Source organism: Branchiostoma floridae, chromosome 7, assembly GCF_000003815.2.
Source record: "Branchiostoma floridae strain S238N-H82 chromosome 7, Bfl_VNyyK, whole genome shotgun sequence".
NCBI lineage: Eukaryota > Metazoa > Chordata > Leptocardii > Amphioxiformes > Branchiostomatidae > Branchiostoma > Branchiostoma floridae.
Window position 1 is genome coordinate 7,785,423 of NC_049985.1, and position 27,998 is coordinate 7,813,420.

The 27,998-nt window shown below is 41.0% G+C and overlaps 1 protein-coding gene and 1 long non-coding RNA gene across 2 annotated transcripts; both read left to right on the plus strand.

Annotated features, from left to right (window-relative positions):
* The first annotated feature begins 148 nt into the window (after positions 1 to 148).
* Positions 149 to 27,978, plus strand: LOC118419408 (nuclear pore complex protein Nup98-Nup96-like). The gene is made up of 40 exons (XM_035825776.1): positions 149 to 307; positions 1,704 to 1,855; positions 2,574 to 2,897; positions 3,320 to 3,436; positions 4,305 to 4,351; positions 4,690 to 4,797; positions 5,095 to 5,281; positions 5,713 to 5,897; positions 6,817 to 6,939; positions 7,896 to 8,037; positions 8,329 to 8,487; positions 8,679 to 8,745; positions 9,172 to 9,280; positions 9,738 to 9,881; positions 10,398 to 10,505; positions 10,767 to 10,867; positions 11,308 to 11,391; positions 11,737 to 11,882; positions 12,843 to 13,019; positions 14,634 to 14,773; positions 15,167 to 15,280; positions 15,622 to 15,726; positions 16,011 to 16,176; positions 16,918 to 17,064; positions 17,519 to 17,635; positions 18,885 to 19,313; positions 19,746 to 19,894; positions 20,318 to 20,576; positions 21,035 to 21,150; positions 21,575 to 21,754; positions 22,036 to 22,172; positions 22,392 to 22,455; positions 22,659 to 22,870; positions 23,361 to 23,516; positions 24,127 to 24,256; positions 24,693 to 24,816; positions 25,215 to 25,354; positions 25,852 to 25,949; positions 26,148 to 26,211; positions 26,663 to 27,978. The coding sequence occupies exons 2-40, from the start codon at positions 1,810 to 1,812 to the stop codon at positions 26,807 to 26,809; spliced, it is 5,568 nt and encodes a 1,855-aa protein (XP_035681669.1). The 5' UTR covers positions 149 to 307; positions 1,704 to 1,809; the 3' UTR covers positions 26,810 to 27,978.
* LOC118419127 lies at positions 10,766 to 11,877 on the plus strand. Its single transcript, XR_004831594.1, has 3 exons — positions 10,766 to 10,867; positions 11,308 to 11,391; positions 11,737 to 11,877. It is a non-coding gene; the product is annotated as an uncharacterized LOC118419127 (long non-coding RNA).
* Positions 27,979 to 27,998: the final 20 nt, after the last annotated feature.

Here is a 27,998-nt window from a genome sequence, read left to right on the forward strand (position 1 = left end):
CCTCAGCCCGAAGGAAAAGCAGATGGAGATTGAAAGTCAAGGAGGATGGGTGGTGGTGTTGCACACTTTCCAACTTCCGCTTTGAGCTCGTACCCAGAGTGCCGTGCGTTCTTTCTACTCTTTGTTATGCCCCTGCGCCCCTGGGTACGAGATCAGCTCATCACAGCGAGGCTGTGCTTCACGAGGAACGCTGAAAACTTCACTACAGAAACTGACTTTATTTACAGGATTTCTGCTCGACACGACAACTTTGCAGCATGTAGTGTCCTTTCACCAGTTTAACAGAGTCCTACCCTTAGTCCAACAGGTTAGTATTATTCGCTTTTTGGTCAGAAAATGTAGAGAAACCTGTCGTAGGTGCGCGGGAAATCCCCAGCACGTCATGGGATAAAAATGGCGGTATGGATCTGACTCGTTCAAACTAGTTCAGTTTCTTGACAATATATCAATTCTACTGTTCACACAACCATGCGAAAAGTTTCCCCGGGAACCTTCGTCAACAAATCTGTTGTATTTCTAAATCAATGCACCCCGAGTGCATAGATTTTGGCCCAATATATAAGTCGTAAACTGTCGCCCCCCTCCCCCTTTCATTTTGGTAGTAAACGTCATACCTCGCTTGCCACAACCTGTTTTGTATTGAGTTGATTAATGTGATATGCCATAATCATGGTGGTCCCTAATCTTTCTAAGCTGATGATTTTTGACAACTTGACATGGGTAGGAAATCCCCAGTGTTCCTGTGTGCAATATGTTGGTCTCAACCAGTGCAGGCTAGTTTATGGGGAATCCCCAAGCCCTGCATACGAAGGTGGTCATTGGAAAGATTGGGGATTGCCCAGAAACCAGATAGAAGCAGTTGAAACAAGATATCTCATGTCAATCTTATAAAAGAGGCTACAGGGTTTGTTTACCATCACATTTTGCTGCCAGCTGCCCTGGTGAGCATTGGGTTTGTGTATGTCACTATGTCGTATGTGCCAGTTTTGTACATCCAATGATCCATGTTGCTAATTGTTAGTGTCAGGATTATGTTCTGCGTAGATGTGGTTCTTCTTGCACCTCTGCCTAGGCCTGTCCCATTTTCTTGTCTTTCCATTAGTGCCCACGATGATACCGGGTGACCCCCACGATCATGTTGACATGTTCCCAAAGTGAAAGGTTTTGATCCACCCACACCAGGAAGGACCCGGCATACTGTTTTAACTTTTCGCTATGTGCGGTGGGTTCTTTAAGTTTAACGGGCTGGAGCCTCAAGGTGTGGCTCTCTTCAAACATACGACCTTCATTTATTATGTCCAATCCTATGGACGTCCCTATCTGAAGCTATAATTCACCTGAGTGAAGCAAGGAAATTGGTGTTAGTGCGTTTCCCAAGCACACAACATACACTCACTCACAGCATGTCACTTTTGTCAGCTTTGTTAGGGGATTCAAACCCAGGACCTCCGAGTTCTGGGCCAAACATCCGAACATTGTGCCAAGTGACGCCACTAATTTGTGGTTTACTGCCCAACTCTGCTGCTTCGTAGCCTTGAAAGAGCTTTATTACAATGAATGTTTTCAATTGTACATTAGTCATTCCATTTTATTTTCAAGAACTATGCTGAAGGCTCTGCAAATACTTTGTGGCAGTTACACATCATATCATGTTTGTTGTCATTGACTCCAAAAAATGATTTGTGTTTGTTTTATCTTCATAGGTCAGCTGAAGAGGAATTCATTACAAAGTAACAAGACTTGAGAGATCAACAGCGGGAGACACCATTACCATTGCTATTGGACACTGAATAGTGCACAAGTTTCAACATGTTTGGTCAGCAGAAGACTCCCTTTGGGGGAACCACTGGTTTCGGTATGTCCATGACTGACTATATTTGTTAGGAAATGGAATGTTTGCATCGAACAGATCTAGACTAACAGCTCCAATGTGACTATTGGAATAGCTGTGCTTGTCTTATTGAATGTATGCTAAAAATGTGCTGCTATACAGAGAACCTAGTGGTTTGATGAATCTTGAAAGTTAGGAATTATGAATGTATGTTACAAGTCATAGTCTTCCTAGGCATGTGGCATACTACTATGATAGTGTTCATTGAATTTGAACTAGCATTGAGACTGAATTTATTTGCAGGATCAAACTGAGTTTCTCTCAAGTATATTGACACTCTCCCTGCTAACTAACTGCATCCATGACATGGATTGTTACATGGCAGAAAGAAGGTTGATTTATATGAGGTACTTTTGATTCCAGCAAGCAATAACTTGGTCACTGTTGCTGTTCTTAACTTAAAAACTCAGATTAGAAAACAGAAATATTTTACGTTATTGCATAGCCCCTCTTTGTTTTCTACCGGTATGTTGCATCAAAAAGCCTTTCAAAAACAGTCTAAAAGTGTGATTTAAATTGTGTTAGTCAGAGAATGCGTTATACGTTTTTATTGGCATGTTGTTATGTTGGTTGCATTGGGACACGTTGCATGTCTGTGTGATGTACGTGTATGAAACAGTACCCACCACGGTGTTCATGTTTGCTTGCTGGACAGAAGTGACCCGTTTCTCCGCATGTTTAGGCACAACTACAAAACCTTTTGGTGCTGCTAAAACTGCAGGCACAGGTGCTTTTGGCACCAGTAGCTTCGGGGCCACCCAGACCCCTGCCACCGGAGGGCTGTTTGGCGGCACAGCGACGAACACCGGGACGGGGCTCTTCGGAGGCACCAGCTTCGGCACACCGTCCACGTCAACGTCCACCTTTGGAGGGTTTGGCACGAGCACCACGCAGACGGGAGGGGGGCTGTTTGGTACCTCCACAAGTACAGCAGGGACAGGACTGTTCGCGACGCCACAGCAGCAGACGGCACCGTTTGGGGCTGCGAACAAGACAGGATTTGGAGGTCTGCATCACAGATGATCTGTTAATGGAATTTTAGTCTTTTGACAATGCTGAACATCTAGAACAACATACACATTTTTATTACCACAGTTTGACCAACAACAGATCTCAGCCAGTTTAGAATAGTGAAAACATGTGTCGTTGTATCACTAATTATAGCTTACTCTTCAAGCAGAGGTTTCAGTCGGGTTATTTTGTTGTGCTTTTTCTTGCCTTGTTTACGAATCTATGTTTTATAAGTAGTGCCTACGATTTATTTCAGTTTCCTCCTCCTAGAAATCACAGCAACTACCATAGAAATAGAAAACCAAAGAAATGGCAAAAAAATTAGAATAATCCTCGGCTGAAACATCTGCTTGGAGAGTAATCATATGTACTTCCCATATATATTTTTCATTGGACTATTCCATTGTGTATTTGTAGGGTTTGGAACCCAGACGTCCACAGCTGCCACAGGTACAGGGTTGTTTGGAGCCACCCAGCAGACACCAAGTCTATTTGGAGGGGGACAGACCACCAGTACAGGGCTGTTTGGTGCAGGTAAGAACATGTACAAATGTGTAACAGACATGGTCATCGGCTCAGTAGGGCTGAGTATCGGTACAGCGGACCGGTACAAAACCGTTTTTTTCTTATTGGACCGGTCCAGAAAAACCGGACCTGAAAAAATTAGGTGGACCAGATGTTGGACTGATTAGAAAATTAACAGATTATTTTATCAGGCATCCACATGTTTTGGCGCTTGCAGGTGGAAGAAAATAACAAGAGTGAAGTAGAGTAGAGTTTATAGTAATTTCTACCAAGTTTTACAGCCAATCATACAGGTGCAGTTAGCGTTGTAGGGTTTTAAAACGCCAGTGTAAGTCTAATACTAGTACTCCACCAAAAAGATTTCTTTGTAGTGAAATGGACCATTGGTATAACTTAAGTCATACTGAATCAGGTCCTGAACCGGACTTGGACCTGAATTTTCTGTACTGGTACCCACCCCTAGTCATCAGTATTGATCCTGTAGAAGGGGATGTGGTTGTTGATCTGTGTATACCTTTGTGGTGGAAGAAAGTTTAGCTTTGTACTATGATTACTACCAACACAGATGAGCTTCCATGATATATGTACCAGACTTGTAACAAAATGTTTTTGCCCTGTATATCATGTGAATGTTTTTCCTACTGCTAGTTGGGGGGTTGCAAAAGGAAAATTGCCTTAATTTCATGAGATGTATTGTGTTGTTTGTACTGTATTTCAGTCAATACAAGGGGTAGCAATACTTTTCATGCAGACTTTGGCCAGGGAACAGTAAAAAAAGGGAGCGTCTTCATATAAAATTCAATATTACATTTTCTTGCCAGTTCTAATGTTATGCAGTATCTGACAGGAAATTGAACAAGTGTGATTTTTATTTCAGTTGGAGGCATTGCAGCTGGAACAAATGGGACAACTGTGAAGTTCAATGTGAGTAGAACATGTTTATGTGTACTTAGCTGTTTGGGCACTCATGCAGAAGAATTGGGATCTCCAGAAAATATCATCCAGAAGATCAAGCTTCTCTGGTCTTAATAGTATATAAGAAAGCACTGTAAATTCAATTACTTGTGTGTTTGTTTTATTTTGCTTTAGGAGCAAAAAAAGAGGTTTTCATTCTGTTTTATATTTTTGGTTGAAACAATTCCCTAGTAGTAGTACAGTAGTAATACATGTACATTGCATTGGAAAAGAAATATTTGCAGTGTCAGATTTATTGTGAGCTGTGTACAGGTAATGACTGCCACATTGTTCCTGTATGTCCGCAGCCTGTGTCTGGTAGTGACACCATGATGAAGAATGGAGTCTCCCAGAACATTCGTACAGCTCACCAGTGTATCACCGCCATGAAGGAGTACGAGACCAAGAGCTTGGAGGTTTGCTTGTCTTAGTTACTTCCTCATAGGTGGACATGCCGATACTGATTAGTGTGTAGATATGGTATATGCATGTAATGTCCCCAAAACTGGGCAAACTCTTACTATTGTTAACAGTTGAATCTGAATTTATAATTAGCTTGGTCAAAAAACACCTCCTCAGCCAAAAGTTACAATTTTATTAGTTGGAGGACAGATTATCTCTTCATAATGTGTTTTAAAAATTCAGGTTAATTTTCATACTAACATTGCTTTATCATAATGATGGTGTGAAGAAGAACTTCCTTTTGTCCATAGGAACTCCGTGTTGAGGACTACCTGGCCAATCGTAAGGGCGGCTCGACTGGGACAACTGCGATGTTTGGAGGGACAGCGACTCCACAGACGGGAGGCGGCCTGTTCGGCAACACCGCCACCACCACCAGTACCACTGGCTTTACCTTTGGCAAAGCTGCCTTCGGTACAGGTCAGACTCAAGCTAAAGGTGATGCTTTGTACTCTCAGGCTGTGCGAAAGTGACATGTGATAGTATGTGGTCCACAGGTAACCTTGTGTAAAATCATTGCTTTTACTTGGATAGAGCACATGCAGCTCGGTGATCACGTGACCTATAAGAGAGATCACATTTTTGCACCTATCATGCGTTACACATTGCATAAAGGTGTTGTTTGCCGATACACCTGTCCCTGATAGAAGTGATAGAGGCAAAAGAAAATCATGTTGTCATATGGTGCAAGGTTATGGTCTTATTAGATAGATTTCCTGCACTCACGACCCATGACTGCAGTAGTCGTAGGGGCTTCATGACAGCCAGCAGCAGTGATCTGTGCCCATCATTTCCTGCAATGTTCAGAAAAATTGGAGAATTATTTCATTTTTGGAAATGTTGGTGTTAACGATATCATCTTTTAACAGGTGCTACAGGGTTTGGTACCACCTCAACAGGCACTGGCCTCTTTGGACAGACCCAGACAACCCAGGCTGGGGGCCTTTTTGCCAGCCCTTTTGGAGGCACTGCCACCACTACAACGGCCAGCACAGGCTTCAGCTTTGGGCAGACCAACACCGGGACTGGGCTGTTTGGGCAGACTCAGCAGAAGGTGGGGGTAGTTACAGAAGATAGATGAAAAATATGTGGTTTTCGGCAATAGCTTGCTTTGCATGCAGTAGGTGGATGTCTAAATCATCCGAAAGACTTAAAGGATTATACATACTGCTTCTCTTCTTAGAACTCAGCACTTATTGCATTATTGGCAGGGCTCAAATTCATTTTGGGGATTAGGTGCACTGGTGCACCCAGCTTAAAAAATTGGGTGCACCAAAAAATTTTTGGGTGCACCACTTAAATCTAAGTAGAATGTAAAAAAAACTAATAACAAAACTTAGTTACAAGCTATCAAATTCTTAAACAAGTAACATGACAGACATTTTTATTGTCTTTCTAACACTTAGATGTCAAGAATATGATGTATACTAGTATACTTGATATCTTTCCATACATAAACCTAAGAAAATATTTGGGTGATGTTGCTTAGTGCCATAATAATCTATGATAAAGATTGAGGGCACTTAACAAGAAGAAGAAGAAGAAGGGTGCACCTTGTGCACCCACTGAAAATAATTGGGTGCACAGTTCCAATTTTGGGTGCACCTGGGTGCACATGCATTTCGAGCCCTGATTGGCCAGGAGTATGGAAGTTGTACATGTAGTGCGATCAGGGGATTGTCCCCTTGCTGTAATATTACTTGTGCTTTCACAGCTGTGTGGCCCAAGGGCTAAGAAAGTGGAGATGGGTGCCAGCCTATACACCTTATGGTGTGCGAAAGACTTAAACTTTTTTGTGGGAATAGAACACTGTAGAAGAAGGAATGCTCTCAGCAGTTTTTTGTTTTTGGTTAGGACTTCTTGTGCCTGCCCCCTTGTTTTACCTTTTTTCTCCCTACTGCCAAGAACATCTCCGCATTCACAGTAAATTGCTGTAATAACCATATCTATATTTTCTTTGCTGTTTGCTCTAGACTGGGCTTTTTGGTCAGCCCACCACCCAGACCACCGGACTGTTTGGTACACCCAGCACAACCACTACAACTGGCTTTGGCACCACATTCGGCACAGGAACATTCGGCACACAGAACCAGGCTGTAAGTCTCATACCGCCTTGAATCAATCCATTTTCCCTTTGCTGGTATTTTTCTTTTGATGTAGTTGAGGATGCATTTTATTTTGCTGCACAGATATATTGTTTCCTCAGCATCCAAATATTCATATTTTTTAGTCTGAAAGTATGAACAGGTCATAAAGATAAAGAAATTTGCCTTTTATTACTAAATTTAGATGTGACTGTTGATGACATGTTTGTAACTTTCTACATCAGCATTTCTTTGATATGGGTGTGCTTACAAAAAATTTACTCAATACTGTACACTTCAAACTGATCAACAAAGCCACTTAGATTGCTGATAAAATCTGGTCTATATGGACAGGTAGTCACTACAGACAGGATCCTTAATCTTTGTGTTAATGAAAAAATTATCTGACTTCATTTGCCAGATGGTCCTTATATAGAGGTGGTTACTAGTACTGGTTTGACTATACATGTACAGTCAAACCTGTATTAGCGGCCACCTTTGCATAGCAGCCACCTGGCCATAGTGGCCACTTTTTGTCGGTCCCTTGGATTCGTAATGATTAAGAAATAGGCTAACGATTTCCGGTCCCTTTGATACAGTAAAACTGCCTATTGCAACCATACTGCAGCCTTATGTGACCCTGCACCGAGTTTGAAATTGTAGTTTGTGAGGATTTGGAGTTCCTGACAGGGTCATTTTCGCAGTAGCAGAAGGTATGCATGCCTTGAGCATTAAAATGCAAGTCTTTGTTGGTGAATTTACCGATCGAGACAATGTTACTTGGTGAGAAAGATTTGTGGGAACTGAAATCATGTGTAGCTTGCTCATGGCCAATTGATAAACATTTTCTCTATAGTGGCCACCTGTCTATAGTGGCCATATTTCTCCAGTCCCTTGAGTGACCGCTATAGACAGGTTTGACTGTATTTGTATTAGTGGTCAACAGTTTCTTGTATCCTATATTTCAGGGTGGCTTATTTGGAGCTAACAAGGCTCCTACCTTTGGAGCAACCACAACAACAAGTACAGCAGGAGGGCTCTTCGGTAACACTGCTACCAACACTGGTGGGCTCTTTGGTCAAAACAAACCTGGCCTGACTTTAGGTCTGGGTAAGAAACACTTATTTCCCAATGGTATCATTCTTGTCCAGATGTTCATAATGATACTTGTGTATACTTGATAAAATAATAATAATAATTCTTTGATATCATTGACTGAAAGAAGTTGTAAAATTGTAAATGACAATATCTTGTATAGTTTGTGTGATCTTATACTTGGAGTCAATACATATATTTTTTCATTGCATTGCCCAAAGAAAGACAAACATGCTTGTGGCTCTCTAGAGAGATAGCAATTAAACTTAAACCCAATAACAAAATCTATGTCTCCACATTGTACAGGAACAGGATTTGGTACTGGAGCCTTTGGCACTACCACCACTTCCACAGGCACCTCCCTGTTTGGCCCGAAGCCCACCAACACGTTTGGGGCTGGCCTTGGTACTGGCCTGGGTGCCGGGCTAGGGACCCTGGGGACAGGTTCAATCTTTGGAAATACTGGTACTATTTTTTTTAGCATTATTTGTCAGATTTTGAAGTGTGTCATGCTTTTTATGTCTTTCCATTAGAAATGAAATGGTAATTCCAATATATTGTTTTTTATCAATGTTTCTGAATGATTCATGTTTTTTGGCATGTTCAACATTTGTTTGAAAGTACTAATCAGATCACACCTGCCTTACTTGTATCAGGTTTGGGTGCTGGAATTGGCACTGGAACGACTGGACTAAACCTCACACAACCAGCAGCTGCACTGGGGTAAGTTCTCAGTTTTTCACTCCTGAAATCTGTAACAGTGAAGGTTTACTCTCAGAGAGTCATAAGAGCAAAGAATAACTTTGAGGCTCCAAATATGACAACTGTTGTTTAAGATTTGAAGGAAGGAGAAGTTTTTCCCTTTGGCTTTCTTTACCTTTACCAGCAAGGTTGTAGTTTATGTACTGTTTGTGTGTCTGCGGACAGCATAACTTGAGAAGCTGTGAATGAATCCTTATAATATTTGGTATGTGGTTAAAGGTTAAGGTTAAGTTCAATAATCAGCCTACTAGCGGCTTTCTATGGTACTGCAGGAGAACTTCCAGTTTTGATATCTTGTGTTCTGGACATGCTATGGTCATGATTTATTTATTGAGTGATAGTTTGTAGTTAAAACCCATCATGTTTTTAAAACTTTTTTTCTTGCAGTACTGATGCTGCAGCACAGCTTGCCCAGCAGGCCCAGATCCAGCAGCAGCTGCAGGCTCTGTCCAACTCACCCTTTGGGGATTCACCTCTCTTCAGAAACAATGTTGCTGTGAGTACAAACATATATTTACTGTAAATACAGGTCACTAGTTTTGTAAAGTCAGTTTTCAATTTCTAAGGGTACTACATACAATATACATCAGTCAAAGTCCTTCTCGCACATAGGGCGGCACCCATCTCAGTTTCAGTAGCCATGGGCCACACAACTTTGTGCTATCACTACAGCAGGGGGCTAGTCCACTGGTAGTGGTGTGTGTTCAACTTCCACACTCCCGAATGCTGAGTACTCAGCAGATAAAGCAGCATGTACCATTTTTAAAGTCTTTGGTAAGACTCAGCCAGGGATCAAACTCACGACCTACCGAATGCAAGGCGAACACTCTACCCACTCGGCCATTGCAACTTTTCAATTTGTTATGGCTGTTCAGTTAAAGCATACTTCTCTTTTTCCATCTCTACATTTGTCACATATACTAATCAAAGTACGTGCATTGAACTGTTCCCAGGACCCAGCCAAGCGAGCCGAGCTGCTGAAGCCCACCAGTCTGGCTGCACAGAAGGCCCTGACCACGCCCTCGCACTACAAGATCTCTCCACGTCCAACGGCCAAGATCAAGCCCAAACCGCTACATTCACTGGTGGCAGGAAAGGTAAACATTATTGGCAGAGGTTGATGTTTTTTTCTCTTCTCCTTTGCTATTTATCATATGTTGTATTTATGATATATAACTTCTCTACATTCCTCAGAGGGTAGGAAAATCTTACAATGTTCAAGAGTCGAAATGTACAAGTATGATCAAGACTTAATCTCAACATTTTACACAGACTTAGAATTTTGATAAATGTATGATAGACAATTAGTTTCATTTTACGGAATATGATGTTAAGACCCACATCTATGGCACAAAATGCTAATGACTGGTTTAGCAAACGAGTCAGATATAGTATTGGGGAGTTGCTGTACCTAAATGTGTTGGCTTTCAGGATGTTTAGTTTGTGTCCATTTGCTTGCACCTTGAATGGTAGATCTGTACTTTGGCAACCAGTGTTCAAGTTCAGAGTTCAAAAGAGAAATGTTTGACAATGTGGAGGTAGATGCAACTTGATGATGATACTTGAAGGCACTGTACACAGCTTGTAATCAATTGTTGTTGTTTATTTTTTAGTCTCAACTGTTTGAAGGCCTTGATGACGAGGACACGTCCCTCAGCAACGACACATTTGTGCCCAGAAGGAGTGTGAAGAAACTCATCATCAAGAACAAGGCATCTCCTGTAAGTGTTTGCACCTGTATACAAGAATCAGGCCCGTCGATCAGGAAAAATTCTTTACACATGACATGACTGCTCTGTGTCTATCTGATTTGGGAATAGGTGGATTTTTATTATCACAAGGTATGATGAAAAATGACAGGATATTTCTTTTATTTTGAAACTTCAGTTAACAATGGCTGGAGACCAATTTCATTCTTTACTTGTATAGAGAGGATTCTTGAAACAAGAAACCGATCCAGGCTATCCTTATGCTTGTTTCAGACTGCAAGTGAACTTGATGCAGGGCTTGGAGAGGAGGATGACTTACTCGCCCCTCCTGCCTACCCTTCTGACACATTCCTAGTGGAGGACAAAAGAACAAGGTAGGATAGATCACTATTCTGTCTTTTGATAATCATGATATAATATTGATGCAGTTGTTCGAGCGATATTTTTTACGTCTGGTACTGTCCCAAGTCTCCGTTGCTAGTTACCTCTGTGAAGACAAGGGTATTGTTTTCGGTTTGTTATTTGTTCGTCATAATGTGTGTGCAAGTTTGTCCCCGCTGGCCTGGATCTAAGGTTGTCCTGGTGAAAATGGTGTAACTGGAATTAGCGGAAACTTGCAGGATGAGAAGGCTGGTTTGGGCCCTGACCCAGAGTCCTGCAAGAAGGGAGAAAAATACTTAGACTGAATTTCACAATAACAAATAAGAGATGAAATTCACAGCAAATCAAAATATTACACACAGGCATGAGACGTTTGATTTGTTTTTTTATTTTGATTTCTATGATGATTGATTGATGTTATCCACCCTGACAGTGAGAGTGAGAAGGAGAATGACCCTATGGAGAACCTTTACTCCAACCCTGTCAGGAAACCCATCCCTGAAACACCTGCAAACAAGTGGGTCTCTCTTCTATCCCCTATTCATCTAAATCATCTTGAGCTTCTACTTTTGTCATGCTATTTCCACCCATGTATGAGCTGCTTTTTTGTATATATGTGCTGTCTTTTCATTGTGCTTTGCTTAGAAATGTACTAAAGAATGGACAATCCCAGTTGAATAGCACTGCATATTATACTGCTGTTACTACTAACATTCCTGTATCTAGGTAAAATATACTTCCAGCATGTTCTCAGCTCATTATGCTTACACACTATACAGATATTCTTGGCATTTTTAATACTTTAAATATTACAAGAAGAAATGATGCACACTTATATAGAAGATTGTTTCTGAATTGCCAGGTCCTCCCCTGCTCCCGATGACAGCATCATAGCTCTGAACCTGCGACAGAGGAGCTGCAGTCCCGGCCAGGACAGCATGGGGGAGCCGACAAACGATGACCAGGGGGAGGTCGAGGATGAGGTGGAGAGAGAACCACACCCTGCTGGTAGGGGACATATGCACAACCTAGTTTTGTGATAAGGCCTAGGAAAAAAAATGTTGTGTTTCCTGTTTCAGTCCTGAAAAAATTAGGGTCGGTAGGTAGGGATTATCTTTTTTTTTTTTCTTGTATTTTTTTTTAGGCTGGCCAAAACTCTAGTGATACATATTACAATACCATATTACAATACAGTTGAACAAAGTAAACTGAAATGCATGATGACACTTATCTTTCAATCTCAAACTTTTGTGCATGATAGATACATTTATCCTTCATTAGATGGGACAAGCAGTGTTTTACTTCAATAGGAAGCAGGCTGAATAAAAATTCTAACTGGAAGCTATGTGACTCCACTGCCCACCCAAAAAAAAGTCTAGGGTCGGCAGGTTTTTTTAGGGTAGGTAGGGAAACAGGAAACACAACATTTTTTTTCCTAGGCCTAAGCAGAAACAGTGACTTCTAGAAAAACAGATGTAAAATTGAACTTTTTTTCTTTGGTTAAGCCACACCATTATAATTCTTCGTTCTAGCACATATTTCTGTAGGGCATCCTGAAAACACAGGGCTAGGATAAAAGCTTGCATCTGACTATATTCTCCCCCTAAAACTTTGTGTGCAAAGGCACAGACTTTACCCTCAGAGTTTGTTTTCATATTCACATTCCAATGTAGAACCAGGAATAAAATTGGTGTGGCCTTATAGTGATGGCTGTTATCTCACGTCCCACCTAGACGTAATATGTTGAAATTCATGGATTCTTTTTTTTTAACGAGTTTGCTCAGTTAAGTCCTGACCACTTCTATGCACTGAACTGCTTCCTCAATGCTCATCAACATATCAAGACCTGAAGGCCACTTGAAGGTTATGGATTGCATGAATAAGACTGGAGCAGCACCTCTCCTCCCTCGTTGAGAAACATCATGATGTAGACAAGCTCGACTAACTGAGAGTTTTATTTTCTTTCAGGCATTATCCTGACCAAGAATGAGTACTACACCGAGCCGTCCTTGGATGAGCTGGCCAACATGGTGGATGAGAATGGGGACTGCTGGGTGGAGAACTTTGTCATCGGGAGAGAAGGCTACGGCTCCGTCTTCTTCCCTGGGCTCACCAACGTCGCCAACCTCAACCTGGATGAAACTGGTCAGTTCCATTTTTTATAAACTTTGTTAACACACCAGTGTACTATACTGCCAATGTATAATATAGTCAAATTTGCAGATGGATTGTACCTTTACTGAAGGTTAGACATCCAGGTGATATGGTATGCCAAATAGAAATTACTCAAGCAACTGGTTATGATTTGGGAAATGACATTTCAGGTAGTGACTAAGAGCCACAGACGAAAGGTAGTGGATGCTGCCTGAAATATCTGACTGTTTCCAAAATCATATCCAGTTGCTACATATGTATATGACTGGTTTATTTCGAAAACAAAACTGACAGTAACATAGCAGCCACAAGGCTGAATTACGACATGTCATTACATCAATCATTAAAGTAGTTAAAATCGAATATCATGAGTCATTACAATAGTACAGCTCTTAAAAATCGTTGCAGACGAATTAAATCAGTATCGGGATAAAGCATATAAATTAGTATTTGCAGTAATATCAGCATATCCCTTTATCGGAAGGTAAACAAATATTTAAAATACACAATGACTTACTATTTGATACAAAGCACAAACATACAGGTTACAATTACTTGTTCAAAAGACGGACCATGAAGGGTACAGCGCTGTTGCAATAGCGTTCAGTTCTACAGCGAGTAGTGTTCAGTTTGTGGGATGACCTTGTCTGTCTACCACTGATCTCACCTCTGGCTGGTGGCAGTAAGTGCAAGAAATGATCGGACTGACTGAGAGAGTTAGCAAAGTGTGTGATCAGTTCAAGACGTTGTGCTTGTAGCGAAGGTAGACCCAAGTCAGAACAGGCATCAGTGTAAGACGTGTATCTCTGTCCCAGTATTATGCGCACAGCTCTCCGTTGGACCTTCTCGACCCTGTCACTAAGTGCAGTGGTGAGCCCGGAGTGCCAAACGGGGGCACAATACTCCAGGACTGGTCGGATGTAAGTCACATACACTGTGACTAGGTCGCCGATGGACACGTTAAAGTGTTTCAGATTACGGAGGAGGTAAAGGCGTCGGCTAGATTTGTTACAAATGTTGTCAACGTGAGAGTTCCAACGTAGGTCAGCCTGCAGAAACACGCCCAGGATCCTCATCACTGGCACCTGTTGTAGCTCAGTGTTGTCGATCATGAGAGATGGTGTTGGGTACGGGACCTTCCTGAAATGGATGTACATAACTTGACATTTCTTGGGATGCAACTTCATATGGCTGGTGCGAGACCAGTGGTCCAGGTCGTTCAAGTCCTGTTGCATATGAGACATACTTAGGTTGGGGGTTCTTATTTCCAAGAGATTCAGGTCGTCAACGAATTTCCAGCGTTTGGAGGCAGCCTGATGTGCGGCGCTGTTGATATACGCAAGGAAAATCAACGGCCCGAGTAGAGTGCCCTGGGGTAATCCGCAGGTAACCTTCAAGCTGTCGGAAAGTGTTCCATGGTAGCGTACAACCTGGCTCCTGTTTGAGAGGAAGTCAACGATCCATTTTGTATTTGGCACACATCAGCAGCAACTTTATATATATTATATGTGATGATATGTTTAGATATTCATTGCCTGTAGGAGTAAGAGGTAATATTATTTGCATTTATAATATTATATTGCTATTTATTACCTTGTTCCATAGTGCACATCAGAAGGAAGGAGATCACCGTGTACCCAGATGACTCCACTAAGCCCCCAGAGGGAGACGGCCTGAACAAGAAGGCAGAGGTCACCCTGCACTGTACCTGGCCCATGGACAAGACAGCTCACATTCCCATCAAGGTTAGGACATGGCTTTTTACAGTAACATGCAAGTCAGGTAGTAAAATGTGCTTGCTCTGTGTTTTGGAGATTCAAAAATTTTGTGGGTTCAAAAATTGGCAGGGTCATACCAAAGACTTTTGAAAGTGGTAAATGCTGCTTTCTCTTCTTAGCATTCAGCATGTAAGCAATATTGAGATGAGCACTGTTCAATGTGAAATGCTTTTAGCTATTAGTAACTTAGATTTAATACAAGTCATATGAGCTACAACAGCCCAAAAGCAAGACCCTAACAACTTAATCACAAAGGCATCACATATTGTTAGGCTTAAGTTGGCTTTTTATATCTCCTTACCAATGAGATATGTTAAACGTGTGACTTTTATTTAAGACGTCGTGAATGTGTTACCTCAGAGTCCGGATCGCCTGAAGAAGATGGGTTACCAGGAGAAGATCGAGGTGGCCACATCTAAGATTGGAGCAAGGTTCCTGGAGTACAGACCTGACACAGGGTCCTGGGTTTTCCAGGTAAGTTACAGCATTGTTTACTTTCACTAAAAAGACTGTGTTTTAGCCTTCCTAATCTTCTGTTTTTTTCTTGTTCATTTAAAGACAGGATACAAGTAATTGAAAAAATAACATCATTGATAGGAGTTTGTGTTTTTTGGGGGGGGGGGGGGGTTGCTAAGCCATGAGAAAAAAGTCTTTAAGATAAGAGTAAGGCAGATAAAAGGTTAGATTTAAGGATTCTTTAGTAGTCTATATGATAATACAATACTCTTGCCACATCCTCCAGTAGGTGACAAACCTACCTGTCCCAGTATGAAGGTTATGTTATCTGATTCACTAATGCACACCTGTACACGTAGGTGCCTCACTTCTCCAAGTACGGCCTGGATGACAGTGAAGACGAGGAAGAGCTGGTTGGTCAGGAACAGAAGAAAATGAAGATGCAGCAACAAGCAGATCTTCAGGTGTGTAGATCTTCCGACTCTTAAGCTAAATGCTGTATGCACACTATTCAAGTGCTGGTAGTAGTAATTTGGTAACAGTAATTGTATCACATAGTACTGGTACATGGTATGAGATAGTTAACTCAACAGTCTTCTTTTAAATGGTAAAAGAAAGCCAATGCATAGTTTTTTTACAGTGTGTAGTTGATGTAACAAGGTTATTTCACAGTAATGATGGCACATAGCAATTTTGAACATTTGCCAACTTGACCAGTAAATAAGATGTTACATTGCCATGAATGCAGAAACAGCAGCAGCAGAAAGAGAATCAGCCTCCCAGTTTGAATAAGCAGCAACCAATCACAGAGAGGGTGAAGTCTGAGCAGCCAATCATGGAGCAGATGCAGGATGACAGTGACATGGCTGACATCAGCCAGGAGCCAATCCCTGACCTGGCACCTAACAGCTCTGGTAGGAAGAATGGGCAGCAATACATGTACATGAAGGGGGGTGGGATTGGACTGAAACAACTTATTGGCAAAATGACATGAAATAGAAACTGTCCCAACAAACTTCCTTGTAACATACGTCTTATCAACAATGCTGTATCTATTTGTATTGTACATCTCACATGAAATCTGTTCAGGGAATAATATAAATGTGTACTCTTATAATGATTGGTTTGATACAAAACTTGTATGTCATGCGCTTTTTCATAGCACTACAGTGTCAATAAGACATGATGTTGTTAGTGAAATCAGGATTTGAAATACTCACCTACCACCTGTGATTTGCAGAAACATTTCCTAGATTTCTGGTAAAAGACTGAAAAGTTGCAATTTTGTGGGATTAAGAATTTTAGATGTGGTATAACTATTAGATGTACAACCAAAAATCAAGTTGGTTAATAGTGTACAAAAGCTTGTTGTCTAGTAGGGCAGAAACAAGTGCTTCAGTATTTACAGAAACGTTTTGAAACTTAAAAATAGCAGTTCAGACAACCAACATTGCAGGTTATAGAAATAAGTATTTTGCAAGATAATTAAGCTAATGTGGCATGTCCTCAGGTGACAAGATATGCCACCTTACCTTTACAAAATGTGTCACTCAAATAAGTGTTTCAGTATTTACAGAAAGCTTACAAATGGCATTTCAGACAACCAACATTGCAGGTTATTGTAAGATGAATAAGACAATGTGGCGTGTCCTCAGGTGACCAGGACGGTCTGGAGGGCCTGTCTGAGGAGGAAGTTGTGCCGTCCTCCCACCGCCTGGCCACCCACCTGGGGATGAGCGCTCACCGCATGCAGGTCATGAAGGCTTCCTTCTTCGGGGATGAGGAGGAAGGGGAGGGCATGGGTGAGCATTCTTTCCATCAATGTGGCCTCCTTTGGTAAAATCCTAATTGATTCAGTCATACAGCTTCAACTATGACTAAACAGTCGATAAGGTGTCATAACGATGACTAAACAGTCCAATACGAGAATGGCAGTCCCTGCAACTTAGGGCACATTTGTAAGCTAACATACCAGTAGGGCCATGTGTCTGTGTTTGTTGCCATTATTGCATTACCCTTTGGATGGGGAGTTAGATTTTGTTAACAAATTTGGTTAGATCTGAATCAACTTACAGATGTGCGACTAGAGCCCAAACCAAGAATGTGAAATATTTATATACAATATAGGCTATCACAAAGAAGTACATGTACATCATGATATTTGTTATAAATTAAGCTGAACAAAGAATAAAACAGGTGATACAAGGTCCTTTCTATGTGGTTATTAATGAATTTTACTTTTATCATTGTCCATAGATTACAAACCAGTGTTTGGAGGCATGAGTGGGAGAAGTTCCCTCCGTGGATCAGCCCCTCCATCTGGGTCTGCCTCCCCCCTTCCTCACAGGATGGCAGAGGCCAAAATGGACAGAGGTGAGGGTGTTAGGTATAGTCTATGCTCCATGAAATGATGGTGGCAAATTGTAGCCTCTATCTCGAGTAGTGGTGCGTACCGAAGCTCACATTCCGGTTCAGGTCCGGACTCGAGTCCAAAAATTCCGGTTCAGGTCCGGACTTATAAGTCCGGTTTTTTACGGTCGCTAAAGTTTCCCAATTAACGTTAGACACAAGCATAAAGCAACTTGCTCTACTGCGGCGACCCATTTGCGTATCCGGCGCCCGCCGCTGGGCCGCATGCTATCAAAATATTGCCAAAGACGACTGCATCATTTTTAAAGGTGTAGAAACATCGATTTTTAATAAAAACTATCGGGAAATCACGGCAAAATTCGACATTTTCCGCTTGTTTTTTGACGGCCGAAATTTCAAAATGGCGCTTGCGAGGTTACAGGGGTCAATGGGATAGCCTACTGTAATGCGGGTAGAAATGATGCGTGCGGTGTTTTTATCTTCTACATTCAACAGTAGAATTAATTTTAAATTTATTCGTTACAAAGATATATGCAGCAGGTATAAAATAAGTTCATGAACTTAAAACTTTTTTTAAAATAGAACGTGCCGGTGTTTCTTTTTAACAAGCTGCTCACCCATGCTTTCAGTGAAGTATCCCGGCAAGCGGCAAATGTCTTTTACAGTCGCCGCGCCGGAGATTTGTTTTAGCTTGTTTATCTTGGAAATTTTCTTCATTTTCAGAAGATATGGGACTTAAAACCCATACCAGGAGATAAACAAATCCACATGCTTTATTTTCATGGGTAATATTGCTAAAGTCAACCTGTCATTTTTGCCGCGTTGCCGGATTTTGAAAGAAGGTTCCCGCGGCGCGACCATGTGCTTGGCTTATGGCGGTAGGACAATACGCAGAAATACGTTATTTTCTGGCCTGTTGGTTGCGATTAAAAAGTTACATAGGCATCTAGCGTTGTTTTTAGATGATACTAGTATACAACAAGAAAGAGATTTCCGGTTTTCCAGAAAACCGGTTTTTGACGTTCCGGTTTTAACCGGACTTGAACCGAAAGTTATAGCAAGTCCAAGTCCGGTTCGGCGAACCGGTACGCACCACTAATCTCGAGTCAGAATTGCTACATTTTATTTCAACTATAAAACACACTGCACGTTATGTGAGCTTTTAAAAAATTGTAGACAATTTGTATGTGTGTGTGTGTGTGATTTTTATTATCTTATACAGAGACTGACATCTGTTAAATCCAATCTTCAGGGTCCTTCCTTGCACACACAGCCAGACTCGGGTCCTTAGCAAGCCCAGTACGCGGTCTCGGTGGAATGTCCCCCTCACACAGCCCCAGAACTCGTATTCCAAGCGGAGGATTCTCCCCCAAATACTCCCCAAAGGTGGAACAGTCCGGGCTCTTCCCCTCATTGTCCAAACCTGCGCAGTATCCCGTGTTCGAACGGAACCAGGGACTCCTCCTTCCGAGCGGACTTTCCTCGGAAATAGAGCGACCTCGAAAGATCGTTGGGAGCCAGCGTCAGCCGATGCTGCTGCCGTGGAAGCAGACGGTGACCAATGAGAAGCAGAGCTTGGTCGCAGACGCTGCGCTCATGATGGGCCGGTCGTTCAAAGTTGGGTGGGGACCGAACTGGACACTTGTGAGATGTGCAGGGGCTGACAGAGAAGAGGCACCAGGTAATAGGGAGTCAACAATGCTGTATGCTGTATGTGTGATATTGGTGCTTGTGTGCAGAAAATATAATTACACCTGGGCTTAGGCTTACAAAAAAATTTAGCGGCTACTTTTTTGATAACAGATATATCAATATGCCTTCTTTACATCATGTGTTATCAGACCACAGAACACATTCTAGAGCATAGATTTAGAAATTTGACCAAAAATACTTAATTCATAATCTTACGTAGCAATATAAACAATGCAAACCATGCTTCCATTTTTCCACCAAGTAAACCACCAAATACACCAATTCTGCCTTGCATCTTGCCACTCTTAAATATACACATAACTGCAGATGCGCACCAACACAAACAAACCAACACCAACTGACTGCAATACCAACGTTTTTACAGAGGTAATAATAATTTTGTGATGTAATGTGTTTGTAGAAAGAAAAAAGGAGACCAGCATCCCCTTCTCCATCCTACCCAAGTCCACCCCCCGTCTGGCCAAACTTGGTACGTCCTCACCCTTCAGTGTTGTCATGGAGAGGGTGGACGTGGCACCTCACTTTGTGGTGCAGGACAAGGTCACAGTGGTGAGTAAGATCTTGTTTTTGTTTCTTATTGCTAGTATCAAGATCAAGAAGAAGTGATTACAATTAGAACTGGAAAGGTAACATTTGCAAAAACGAACGTATAATGTTGACCTTCACATGATGTAGTCTAATACTGACTACTTTTATTGTTATGTTTATTCTTACTCCAACACATTCATATACATGTATATGGTGACCACCCCCTCCAGTTCTGGTGTGCTAAGCCATTTTGCTACATTTTGCAGCCAAATACCACAGGCTCTTTGCTTCTTTATCGGTAACCATGGAAACAGCTGGCTGGCCCAGGACATTGACCTTATTTGTTTTGAGAAGAGGAGGAAGAAACATAGCAAAAAGAATATAACAATCTTCATTGCTTGCCTTGTGATTCTTCTGACATTTTCCTTCTGTGTCCCCAACTAGGCGAACCACGTGTCTCACCTGGAAGTTGAGCTGGAGACCAGCCTGTGCTCGACAGAAGACCACCCCTGCCCAGTGTTCGTCCCCACCCCGGGGGTCAACGCCCTGCACCAGCACGCCGATGTGGCGTGCAGGAACAGGGAGAACACCGGTGTGAGACACCCTGAGAGGGAGTCAGCTGACCATGCTAGCCTGGTGCTGAGTCTGTGTGTGGCTCTGTGGGGAGACCTGCCAGACCAGGACAGGGAAGATGGGGAGGATGGTACATATGATGCTTACATTACTCTTAATGGTTTAAGTGGTTGAACAATTTGAACTTCGTTCCAACACAATTGTAGATTCCATCTACCTGCTACCTTTGATTCACTGTTGACATCATCACTTTGATAATTCCTTTGTGTTGGAACAAAGCTCAAATTGTACAACTAAGGATTCTACCAACAGATGAGTTTTCATTGGGTTGAAGGGGCTTTTAGTTTTAAAATTACATGTATTGGGTTCTTGGCCTGTAGTGTGTTTGTCTGTTCAACATTTTACAGGCCCATCATCACATAATTTTTTTTGTCCTGGAGACTGCCACTTAAACACAAAAATCCTTATTGATAGCTTTTCTGTTGGAGGATCATCTGTTGCTCCATAGAATAGGTAACTTGTATTAACCGTTAAACATACTTCTGCCCACTATCTTGTTGACAGTTTGTTTTGTCCTCACATTTATAGGCCTTGACATGACCAGCTATGCATACCACATGGCCAGAAGAGAGGCAGTCTCCCATTGGCTGATGAACCAGGCTCAGGACACCATAGAACAGGAAGTACAAGACTCAAAATTCAAGGTCAGATTCTTTTTCAAGAACGCCATAGCAAATGAAAGTGTTTCATTCTTCTCTATGTGCCATTTTACAAAGTTCTAAAACATTACATTGTAATAGTTTGATGAATGAATTTAAGTCCTGAATACATCTCTACTGCTTTTGTAAAAAAAGAATCGTATTGACGCAAACAATTGATGTAAACTCTGCATCATGTACCACTATATAATACTGTTTACAATTAATTAAACCAATCAGCCAATGTGGCATAGCGATTAGTCACTTGTTACATAGAACCCATTATCATTGTTATGTTTAAACAACTATGTAGATATTAGTTTTGATATTCTGTACATATAATAATTGAACCAACCTGCCTTGCATTGTACCTTGCATTTGCGCAATAAAGATTGAATTGATTTATTGTATTTTCTAATGACCTGAATAGGAGGGTGGGCACACAGATGCCATCTTCAGTCTTCTGAGTGGGCGCCAGATCAGCCAGGCTTGCTCATTGGCTCAACAGTCAGGTGACCACAGACTAGCCCTGCTATTGGCACAGGCCAGTGGTAGCCATTTTCCCAGGGAACTTGTAGGGAAGCAGCTCAGTGATTGGGAAGAACTAAAGGTACTTTTTTTCATACATTTAAAAATACATGTAGTAAGAAGTTTTTTATGCATAAAGTGAAAGTAAGAAGTCAATGTGCTCTGGAAAAAATATCACAGTTTGAAAGTAAAAGCAACCATTGCTTAAATGTTTCGATCAACCACACACTGTTCTTTACTGTTTCTTTGAATTTCAAAAACTTTTCATTGATTCTGGGGACAAACTTTCACACAATGTTTTAAATGAGGACTATCTATTGTTATTGCATGTGTTGTTAATTTTTGCTGTATTTTTTGGTAAAGGCTGACAGATTCATCAGTGACTCCAGACTGAGAGTGTATGCCCTGCTAGCGGGGAAGCCTGTGTGGCCGACCACAAATGGTGAAATCAACACCTGTGAAAACCTGGACTGGAAACGAGCCCTGGCTGTACACTTGTGGTAAGAAGAAAAGCAGTACCGTTATATGTAAAAGCTTGATGGATCTTAAAGCATACATGTAAATTTTAAAAACTCAGTTTGGATGTACTAGTACCACTTGCTTCTTTTTCAGCACTTAGAATTTTTACATGATGGAAGTCTTTGGATTGAACTTAGACAAGAGTAAGCTTAAGTACTGTAGATTGTTGGTATATGTCTGCTTCTCTTGTGTTCATACAGGTACTTGTGCACACCTTCAGCCACTGTATCTGAAGCTCTTCAACTGTACTGTAAGGCCTTTACGGTAAGCCGCCTCTTGTGTGTTTTATGTGTTTTAGATTCACAGTGGAAACAATTTTTTAATACAGTCGTAATACGTTGGAAATGCATATGTAATGTCCTACAGCAGCAAAAATTAAACCACCTTTAAAGCTTGAAGATTTCAGTATTTCTGGAGAATATGTCTCTTCTCCTTAGTCATTTTTTTTTTTTTTCATTATTAAACAGAAGAATAACTCTGACTATGGGGAGTACGCGAACCCTCCCCTTCCCCCATACCTGGAGCGGAGTGCGGACAGATCAGGTGACCAGGAGGACCGGTACGTGATCAGGGACATGTGTTACCACCTGCTGCAGCTGTACGCTGACCGGTCCCACCAGCTGGACAGACTGCTGGCTCCCACGACGTCCACACCTAACCAACTGGACTACAGACTGAGGTAAAGATTTCTCTTATCTGATTTTTCACTGAACAAGACTTCATCCTGTTTTAACTCTTGTGCTGGATAGAGTAGTGAAGTAGTTTGCAATTGTGATGTTTGGTAAATTTTTTAGCAAACTTGCAGTGCTTTTCCTTTTTCGTAGTTAGGCTTTGGTGAAACATTGTTTGGATCTGAATCTTGAAATGGTTTTAGAGATTAGAAAAGTGCTGTCTTAAAAAAGGTCTACACATGTACATTGTATCAGTGTTTTTTTTGTCTAATTGATAAATCGACTGATACTTTCAGCATTTAACTTTTATGCGTCTCTTAGTCCACACCAAGGACTGAATTTTGTGAATAATGTCCTTCAGATGCAACATAGCCCAAAATGGATGAGAGAGCACACAAAAAATGATAACAAGGGAAGTACAAATAATGAACACACAGAACTCTTTAATCAGGAGGAAGTATACCCTTACTTATTATGCCATGTTGTCTTGTTTTTCAGCTGGCTGGTGTGCCAGGCGCTGCAGGCGCTGGATTATACGCACCTGTCTGAACACCACCTGAACACCATCCACGCCGGCTACATCGCCCAGCTGGAGTCACTGGGCCTGTGGGAGTGGGCCGTGTTTGTGGCACTGCACATAACTGATAACAGCAGGTACGTGGAGGGCAGTGGTGTTCACCTGTTTGACTGAATCTTTCACTTTGTTCTGACAGGAGGAAAGAGGATTATCCAGAGTATACAGTTTATATACCTGGGGTCCAGGCCATACAAACTATACATTTTTGACTTATACACTCTTTAGTGGACCTCAAGTTTATGTCCCGTCCAAGAGATAATCAAAGCTAGGTACTCACAATCATCTTCGTCTTCGTGGACTCAATGGATGGTTGGTCTCAATTGCCTTTCCCAAGGGTTCAACATTGGAACCAGCTCAGTATTCCGACCAGGACTGCATATGCATTTATTTGATCCTATTATATACATGTGGTGTGGTAAGAAAAGGCTGGAGCAAGACATAGTCAAATTGTATATAGTAGATATACTGAAGTGAACTGTTACGGATGAGAGTACTTGTCTTTGAATTGAAAAAGAAAATGCAGTAAAAAGTCATGCTTCAAAGCATTCAGCAGAAAGTAAATCTTCTGTTCCAGCCATCTAGAGCTGTAAGTTAAACTCTTAACAACTATGTTACAAATAGATAGAAATCTAGTACCTCATTTTCTGATGATTTTTGGTGAGGTTGTTTTTCTCGTTTTCCCGACAGGAGAGAACTTGTAACTAAAGAGCTGCTGTGCAGACACTGTAGTCTGTCAGAAGAGGAGGCATATGTACAGAAAGAAGAGTTTCTGCAGGAGAAACTAAGAGTGCCAGTTGTATGGATACATGAAGCAAAGGTGGGTCTTCATGAGCTTCTCTCTGACACAAAAGATCCACTATTTAATCTGTTAAAACATGTGTATACATAGGTGAATAGAAAACATTGTAACATCAGTTCCTCTGGTCAAAAGAACAATCAAGGAGATCAACAACAAATCTTTGGTCCTGTTTATGTTAATTTATGGCATAATGATTATAGATGACAATGAAGAAATATTCTAAATCAGTACCGACCAACCCGATTTTTTAAACACTGTTACTGTAAGGACAATGTTTTATTTTGTTGGCCTCTGCTGTAGTTTTGTCAGAAGTTGTGTACAGTGTATTAATCCTCAAAATCTCAACACATAGGCATTTGCTAGTAAGTAGTATAATCCCTCCAAACAATGTTTAACTTAGGACTGGTAAGCTCAGTTTACTGTTCCTAATAAGTACATTGTGTTTGGTGTGCAGGCTCTGAGGGCGCAGTATGAAGGCAAGTCCCACGATGAGGCCTGGCACCTGCTGAAGGCTGGGAAGTGGAACGCCAGTCACAGGATCGTACTGAAACACCTGGCTGCAGATGCTATCATCAATGGTAGGTGACAACAGGGGGATTTTTGTGAATCTATTAGAATGATCTCTTCCCTTCCTCTTTCAAAAATATTTGCCCTATATTCATGCTAATGTTTGTCCTGCAATGTCCAACCCTTGCAAGATGGGGAACAACGGATGCTTAACCGCATAGTGAGTGTATGAGTGAGTGAGTGAGTGAATGTTTGTACAACATATACATGCCTATACATGTAGTTTTTGTCAGTACCATCAGTGCTATTGGATGGATGGATTGATGAATTGAATGATTGATTGATTAATTAATTAATTAATTGATTGTAGTTTTTGAGGACAACAATACACAGATGCTTACTGATCTATTACACTTTTTATGACAGAATTTTTATGAAGTATTTTTATGTTGTCCATTTCCTTGTACAGAAGATTACGAGTATCTGAAGGAGTTCCTAGAGGAGCTGTCTCCCCCTGACAGGTCCTCTACCATCCAGGACTGGAACTTTGGAGGGAGGGTGTTCCTCGACTACATTCTCATCAATAATGCTTTGGTAGAAATGGCAAAGGTAGGGAAAATGTGATCTGGCACAGTGCAATGTCTCATCACACCAACTCACTCACTCTCACTCAGCTCCGCTTGCTCACACCAACCATGGTTTAAAAGAGAACTTTTGTTCTTTAAATGCACCCTCGCACTTCAAAAGCATAAAGGTTTTATTTTTACCTAAAAGAGTTTCTTGGCTAGGTTGTACTTGTAGATCTTTTGCTCTGTAAATATAGAATTACAACGACTGTCCAATACTGTAGTTATTAAAGCTGAACAGAGCATGTGATTCTGTATTGCAGGAGCAGTTTTCTTTTCTGTATGTCCCCTGTTGGGACAGTGGCAACACATAATTTTAAGCTGCAATTCACAGCAACTTCATGACAAGTGACAACCATTCATTCCTTTATGAGCATTGTAATTGTATGTCTCTGTGGAAAATAGTTCGGAACGAGGTACAGTTAGCATATGACTAAACATAAGACTGTTTGCACTGATACAAACTTATGTGATGTACAGGGGAATTCCAGCAGCTATGACCTGGAGAGGCTCCATCCACAGGTGACATCCCTGTGCAGTAGGATTGAGAACATCCCCTGCCTCACACCTAAAGACAGGTAGGGCAAAAAACAAGTCCATGTACTTAAATTTACTATAATATAATTGTATTCTTGTAGATACTGAACAAAATGACATCCTAGTATCAGCAGATACTGTGCATGGTACATGTACATTATTGTCTACATGTGGACTTGAAATGTAAGTTGTGTCTGCTATCCATCTTGACTTAATGTTAACATATTTTTCATTTTCAGATTATGCCAGTCTGAAATGGCCAAGAAAGCAGCCAGCTTCCTTAGACTAGTGTTGGAAGGACAGGTTAGCTTCTTCAGCCTTCTTTGTTGTTTGACCTATGTGTAGATTTTATTTGTATTACATACTTGGTAAACCACCAAATAAGATTAAAGTAAACCTTACAGCATTACACACCAGGTTTGTACTGAAGGGTACAAGCTGCATATTTGGACAGATTTTGTTGATGTTTGTATGAGGCAGTACCATTTTGATATCATGCCGAATGCAGGTATTTCACTGTTCAGAGACACAACATTCTACATGTAGCTTGTCTGGTGTGTTTATATTCTTTCCAGTCCACTCATATGAATCATATGCTTAATTATGCACCAGTGTATTGAAATCGTACAATGTCTTTCAGTAGCTAAATGAATAATCTTACAGTCTCTTACCAAAGTACCCACTATCAAATCCTGTTTTACATAATGGATCTGTCTCATTGCTGATAATCAAATTTTCTCTGCTGTTGTTTCAGAACAAACCTCCCACAGTGGACGGAGAATACCTGGTGCCATCCTACCAGTTAGCCCCACACATCACCAAACTACCCATGCCAGAGGACTATGCCTTACAGGAGCTCAGAGCACTCACACACAGCTACATGATGGAACTAACTACATAGCTGCTACACTCCGCTAGGACCTATTACATTTATTCTTTACAAGAATTATTGAGAAATACAAGAATATAAGTTGCCAATATTTCATGTTACTTTAGAGGAGTATATCTAGCATTGATAAATTCAACCGAAACTGCAAAACTGTAACTGTAAGTGAAAAATGTATCCAGCTTATTTTTGTAGTCTGTGCTTTATTGTTGCTCTGATGATGTGTACATTGTATGTAATTGATGAATAAAACCAAGGCTGATGATAAAGGCTCATATTGTGTCAAAGACTGTGAGACGGCTACTTATGTAAAGCAACCTTGTCTTTAGAAAGTAAAGAAATATAGTCGATAAAGGTTAGACATCCAAGTAATAAGATATGCAAGACAACAATTACTCTAGCCACTGGATAGATTGTTTAAATGGTCAGACTTTTCAGGGTAGCAAGCACTACCTTTCATGTCATTGATGAAAGGTAGAAGTCAATGCTACCCTAAACATCTAATAGTTTCCAAAATCTTGGAAATCTCAGTCTCATTCTGTACTTCAAGCAACAGTCAAGGTGCCATTCTGTCTAATGATCAGCTGCTTCCTCAGCTTTATGTCTTGTATGATCATGACATCAACACTTGTAAACTAAGATAGATTTTATATCCCGCCATTGAAAGTCTTTTCAATCATGTCAGGATAAAGAATGTGTATAAATACTTAAACTAACATTCATTACTTAGTTTATGTTTAATCAAATTGGATGTCAGATATGAATGGTATAGTGCAGTTAAAATATAAGTTACTTATGACCAATATTGAGAATAAAAGTTAAAGCATTGCCAAGGAATTATTCACAGGTACATCAAGGAGCAATATGTAGATTTTTGTTTATGTCGGTAGTTTCTTTACACCTTAGCTCAATGCATCGAAAACATGCATCATTATTTTGACACATGGCACTGTTTCATAGCCTGTTTTAAATGATAATGTAAATGTCTGAGCTAGAACTGGCTTTTCTTGTGCTAAGAGTATAGTACTAACCATTAAGGTTTCTAAAAAATGCAACATGTGTACATGTTAGATGTCTGAATATCTGCCTTTGGACAAGTGGCTTCAGAATTATCTTTTGAGAAACAAGTCGGGATTGATGCATAATGTATGTATATGGATTAGAAATAAAGTTCACAATCGACACTTTCTGGCTCAAGCTAATT

Coding starts and splice junctions, on each gene's coding strand:
- LOC118419408 (XM_035825776.1), top strand. CDS start 1,810: ATGTTTGGTCAGCAGAAGACTCCCTTTGGGGGAACCACTGGTTTCG. Junction 16,177..16,917: donor CCTGGCACCTAACAGCTCTG/GTAGGAAGAATG, acceptor GCGTGTCCTCAG/GTGACCAGGACGGTCTGGAG. Junction 25,355..25,851: donor CTTTGGTAGAAATGGCAAAG/GTAGGGAAAATG, acceptor TGTGATGTACAG/GGGAATTCCAGCAGCTATGA.